The sequence below is a fragment of the Cariama cristata genome, unplaced genomic scaffold (genome assembly GCF_000690535.1).
Source record: "Cariama cristata isolate BGI_N322 unplaced genomic scaffold, ASM69053v1 scaffold38825, whole genome shotgun sequence".
NCBI lineage: Eukaryota > Metazoa > Chordata > Aves > Cariamiformes > Cariamidae > Cariama > Cariama cristata.
This window is the reverse complement of record NW_009616473.1, coordinates 122-6335: the sequence shown is the minus strand read 5'-3', so window position 1 is coordinate 6335 and position 6214 is coordinate 122. Positions and strand designations below refer to the sequence as shown.

Genomic DNA, 6214 nt, shown 5'->3' with positions numbered 1-6214 from the left:
TCGACACAGAACAAGGGCAAAGGGAAAGGGCAGAAGTCGTGCTCAGCTGGTGAACGGCTACAAAGCACCAAATGTGTTTCTTTGGAAGGAAACTGTGAGAGTAACCAAACGTCCCTCACTGCTCCATACACCCCAGTCATGTCGAGATTTTTTTTTTATTAGACAAAACTATTATCCATCACAAACACTGGCTTCACATTAGCTCAGGCTATGTTAATAGAAAGTTTCTGTGTAAACGGTGAAGAAGGAATGGGACTAACTAAAATATGTCGCTGCTTCTATCTGTGGCCTTGAGCAAGTGGCATCATCAATACCTCAGTCTGATTCCTCAGTTTGCCCTCTTCACAAGGGAGAATACTGCTCTTCGTTAAGGGTCTCTTGAGAGCCTCCTCCCAAACAACTGCCAGCAAGAAGTTCAAGTTTGTAAAGCACATTGACAGCGAAGACTGCTGTGTAAAAAATACTACAAGATTCTTACTCTAGTTTAAAGTAGAATGGAGGTTGTCAGATGCCATCCTGAGAGAGCTTTAAAGCAGCCAGAATGTTGATAACCTTGCGAAGCAGGGCAAAAAACCCCAAAACACTCACTGCCCCCACATTTGGCTCAAGTTTATCCGAAACAAATTCAACTCCCAACACTCCAGCGTGTACTTACTGAGATTCACATGGAAACAAACTGGATTTCTAATTAACTCTACATGTAACTGTCATGTAAAAGCAAACCTAATTCTAATTTGTTAGAACAATCAACTGTATTTACTTATCATGTTCTCTTAAGTGAGAGGAATGCTCATGGCAGTGTCCCAGGGGTGGAGAAAGCACCATGGCTACTCAGTGAGCAGAAACCTGCAAACACAGCTCCAGTGCCTTCTCCTGACAGTGGCAGACGCTTGCTCAGTACAGCAGGTGGAAGACTTCCAGCAGCGCAATGCTGCCAGGAGGAACACGTTCAGCAGCAGAGGATCCTCTTCAGGAGTGCTCTGTGGGGCCTGCCCCGTGCCCGTTCACGTGAGGGTGCGATGGGGTTGAGCTCTGGGAGGTAGCAATGGTCTGCTCTGCTGTGGCGGCTGTCAGAGGCATGGAGAGGCTTTCGGGGGACAGCGTAGCAAAGTCTTGTCTCCAGTAGGCTTCACACAGTGGAAGATCATTGCTGTCACACAGACTGTAGCTTTCCAGAACAAACAACCCCAGTAAGGAGAGACAGCAGGTGCAACAAGAGAGGAGGGGAGGGAGGGAAAGGGGGGGGGGAGCAAGACAGAAGCAAAGCATTAAGAAAATGGCAAAAAGGGTTCATGGATGTAAGGTCTGTGATTACAAATTCATCAGAAGTCTTGTGACACTGGCCTTCCCTAAGACATCCTTAAGGGCTGGTCTTGAACCTCACGGGCCTGATGCGGATCAGGGAAGTTTCAGAGACAGAACTGTTGCTACAAACTGAAACACAGGCTCAATTCTAAAATAGGTGCTCTAAGTCCCTGAAAAGATATGGGCTGAAATCCCGGCACCCCAAAGATGGGAGTCCTGCTACTGGTTTGAGTGAGACAAGGACCTCATCCATAATTATTCTACTTGAAATCAGATCACAACCTATGTGAGGGGAAAAAAAAAAAAAAAATCCTGCTCTAGATTTAAGTTCAGTAGGAAAGCTAGCACAATTGTTCTGGGGCCTTCCCCTATCATGATAAAAAAGAAACCTATCTGCACCCTTGCCCTTTCAATAAAGTGCTCCATAGAAGGTCTGGATCTTCTATTGAAGCTCCTCTGCCTGATTATAAAGTGACGGCTCCTACCATTTTCAGCAGAACCTGAACTAACAGTTCTTCTAAAAACAGCTTGCTGGATTTGACCACTGTAGACTATAGAGCTGGATGAACCAGCAGTGTGGGAAAGTAATGTTTTTAAACAACAGGCGAATTCTTGCCTGCGCTTTTAGGAAAACACAACGTGAAAGGGCCAAAACTAAAAAGAAAAATGATGGCAGAAACTGGAACAAAACCAAAACAAATTCCAAAGAGAGGAAGGAGCTGCACACACAAGAGACACCCAAGACAAAGTGAGTGCTGGAACGGAAAGCAGCTTGCATTCAGAGTAAAACAAACCCAATGGGTCAGTTGATTTTGTTGTTGCAGCTTTATTTATATTTTTAATGTATGGACTTGAATAGATGCTTAGGGAAGTATTTTAAGAGTAGAAATATGAGACATTTCAAATTGCACAAACATGAAACATGTTGAGATCTAACCCCACACTCAAGACAGCTCCTGTGATCTCAGAGGAGGGAGCAATGGAACATAAATGCAAGTTTGGGGTTTAGGATGAGAGAAGGCAAGCTGGGCTTGGAGTTACAGCTTTGGGGGATAAGCGCACAAAGCACTAGTTGCAAGCATCTACTTCTGAGCTCTTTTCTGGCAGCATCACCCAGCTGGTTTTGCAGTAGAAGTGAGAAGGCAGTGGATACAGGTTTTGGATCTGGGGCCTTTGTAAAATCCCTTGGAAGATCACCCTTCCCTTCAGTCCCCAACACACAGTGAAGTTGGGTTCAATTAGCAAAGACCTTCAGACTTGAGATAGAACTATGACTCCTTTTCCGTCAGTCTTGGACCTCAGGCCACGGTTTCCAAGAACCTGGACACAGCATCCACCACATCTGGGCAGGAGAGTTACTAACAAAATCTTAGCTGTGTCAGAAGCGCAACTGCTTCTCCTGTTGCCCCAGTTAGAACAGTTCCAAAAGCCTAAACTTTGCCTCTCACGTAACACTCCTCAAAAGTCAGGGTCGATGAGCAGATACTGCACAGCCCACAACAGCACTGACCAGCCTGTTTCTCTGTCATTTGACTGAGGGTTTCTCAGTGCGTGGAAGGGACTTCACTACTCCTGAGGCACACAGCTGGGTCTGTGTGTTGCAAAGGAACAGCTCTAGGGAACTACTTGAACACATGGACGGAAAGCAAAGATTCCATCAGAACTATGTACTCAGCTTTAGTTTCAAGGACTTGCTTTCAGGTCTCCTCATCAAAACCCCCATCTACACATAAAAAGCCTGCCAGTGAAACCTGTCCCTACAACCGAGACACATCCTATTAGTTACTCACTATGGGCAAGACGCTGCCTCCTAAGCCCCTTTAGCAGTGACAATGCTGCGGCATTGCCCTCAATGGCAGTGACAGACACTGGGCAGGAGACACTCCCTTCCACAGGTTTTTCACAGCTGTCAGGGAAGAGCGCACAGAGACCAAACAAGCTACGCAGCACGGTGCAGCTCTCAGCTCTGCAGCACCTGGAGGTGTGCTGCTGCAGGGAGCTCACTTTTCTACAGCCTTCCCCGGAGGGATGACCCAAAATAAACTAACCAGTGACCTTCAGGGAAACTGAAGCATGGCAGAGCAGTTTGGCAGGATGGCTGTATGGAACCCATGTCCTGGCCTCACAGGACTGCACACCTCTTTATAAATCCTGTGGGATCAAGACTCACGAGAAAGCAACAGATGGTGCAGAGAGGCAACCCCAGCTGGGCTCCCAGGGCAGCACAGAATGTCTGTTTGTGGGCAAACCAGCTATTGCATTTACAGCCATTTAAACATGATTATCACTCTATGAAAAATATCTTAGTACTCTAATTATAAAAGGACTTGAATAAATCACTGTTTCGACATTTACACACACACAATTTCTTTGGTGCAGAAAAAGACAGGAAAGAGCACAGAAAGGGACTAAGTGCTAAAAGCAAATGACTAAGTGCTACATGATAAGAGGTTTCAGCAGAGGGATCATAGCTGTGCAGAGTTGTTGAGTTTCCTCACCTCGTGAGCACTCTTGTAAGAAAGAGCACAAAGGCAAATCCATTTGGTGTATGCCTACATTTGTGCTTAGATATTAGTTCTGTGACGACATTAGTTCTTATACGGCATCTGGTGCCAGGCAGGTGAACAGACCATGCCAGCATGGTCAGAACCCCTTAGTCCAGAAGTTAAAGCTACTGATGCACAGCGGTGACAGTCTGGTGACAGTGTGAGGGAAGCACACTGGCACACATGAGGCACTATTGTCCCACACCACATCACTCTGGATACAGCTCACTGCTGTGCTGTATGCAGCCTGTGTAGTGGATGCACCCGTGACCTATCAGGGCCTGGATTGGTGCTTGGGGTTGCGATCATTGCTCTTCATTTCTGAGATATTTCTAGGATCCCTCGCCGCCACCACCCCCCGCCCCCAAAAAACTGAATAAAATTTCAAAAAACAACTCTAAACTTTTAGCTCTAGTTTTCTTACAATGTTGTAACAGTTCCTAAGCTATGTCACATATCTTTTTGCTATTAAAAGACATATATTACTCATAAAAAAATGACCTAACTTCCAAATCAGGGTTTTGGTTGACTTAGCTGGGGTTATAGGCATTCAGCATTTTTAGAAAGAAGGGAAAGGCAAAAATAGAAAACCTGGTCATTAAAATTTTAAATAAGATTCTTGAAAAAGTCAAGTTTTTGTTTAGAAGTCATAGCATCATTGCACTGACTTCACTTAGCTTGGACAGTGCAGCCAAAATAATCAGGTTCTCATTTGTTTTCTCCTGCTTTCATTTACTGCATCATCAACTAGAAGTGCTGGAGTGCATGACAGAAAATAAAATAAAAAAATAAAGTGTCTGAATTCTTTAAAGCCTGTTTTCTAAGTAAGAGTCTTTTAAAAATACTAAAAATCCCACAAACAAATGAGTAATAAGTCATTACTCCATAGAAAATCCTATCACAATATGTCATAATTCAATGAAACTGAGCAAGTCTTTTTTGCTCATTTCAAAACGTTCACCCCAACCGGACTCCAGGCAGCTGGGGGCAGTGGACTACAAGGGAAAAGGCACACTCTGTAACCAGGTCACTTGTGAAAGAACTCACCATGAAGACGTGGTGACCTCATCTAAAATTAGGACCCAGCTCAGCAAGCTAGTCTCTTTAGGGGTAGAGACAGAGGCTCCTCCAGAGGGATACTCAGACAGAAGCCTATACCCCCAAGGAAATTCATCTCCTTTTACAATGATTACAAAAGAAGCCTAAGCAAATTATCTGTCAAATCTAGCCAACTAAAGCAGGAACCTAGAGCTGGATGCTGTCAATACCTCCTTCACCATGACATTTATACCCTGTAGGGTATCTACAAGGGAATGGCAGTTGCTTTAGTTGCAGAAAAAGAGTTTGACCTAATTAAAAACAGGAGTGAAATTTTGCTTGGGACATTCTCCAGACCTATACTCTATGGACTACTTTTTTGTCTAGACCAACTACCCCAAAAGGGCTGGAGTCATAAGGCAGAAGTCCACTGCCCTATTTGTACCTGGAAGAGTAATATTCTTCTTCTAGCTCGTACAGGTCAATGGAGATCTCATCCCGTAGTGCAATCAACTTCTTGTCACACTCCTCCTGCAAGCTTCTCAGCTGCTGGTTGCGCTGGTTGATAGCTTCATTCACAGAGGGGAAATCATTGAGGATCAAGAACTGCTTCAGGTCAGACACAAGTTTCATCAGGGACTCACCAGCTCGGACCTTGTAGCAGGGAGAAAAATCACATAGCACATAGTATAGTAAAATAGTGCTTTGCTCAAATTCTAAAACAAGATCTCCCAAGCTGCTCCTTCAGCCCAAGCTTTGAATAAAGTAAACACTCCCACATTATGTGAGGGTTCTGATAGAAGCCTGTAGCTGACAAGCCAGGCTACCCAGCTTTCCCAAATATCAGGTTACTTACTCTTCTAGCAGCAGTCCTTCTGAGCGTTAAAAAGGCTGCCCTAGATGCAATAACGGACCCAACAGTACCTGAAGGATGTGCTGCCCACTGATTTGAACAGCAGAGTGCTACTCACAATGTTTGCAGCTCTGACATGCATCTCATAGTTATCTTGTTCACCCTGGGTTGCTCGAGAGACTTGAGTTTCATCCTCAATCTAAAGAAAAAAGTATACGTGCCCATCTTTACACACTAAAATCTCGATAGATGATTACTACGTTAAAAGGCATCTCATTTCAGTTCAATCCACATCTGGAATCCCTGGGGCGGCCTCCGGACTCTACACAACCCTCTGCCCTTGCTTCTGCGGTTCTCCCCCGCTCAGTAACATCGCTTCGCGCCCCGCAGGGCGGAGGCAGGGAGGTCAGCAGCAGCCGGGGAGAACGGCCTGCCGCCCGCCCTGGGGAAGGCACACTCTTCCCTCACGGCC

General features: G+C 45.3%; 1 protein-coding gene across 1 annotated transcript; it reads right to left on the bottom strand.

Moving 5' to 3' along the window:
* Positions 1-468: 468 nt before the first annotated feature.
* On the bottom strand, positions 469-5937 carry MED22 (mediator complex subunit 22). The gene is made up of 3 exons (XM_009700180.1): positions 5861-5937; positions 5335-5543; positions 469-1168 (listed from the first exon to the last, which is right to left on the bottom strand). Exons 1-3 carry the CDS (start codon positions 5882-5884, stop codon positions 970-972), a joined length of 432 nt encoding a protein of 143 aa, XP_009698482.1. The 5' UTR covers positions 5885-5937; the 3' UTR covers positions 469-969.
* Between the last annotated feature and the right edge of the window lie 277 nt (positions 5938-6214).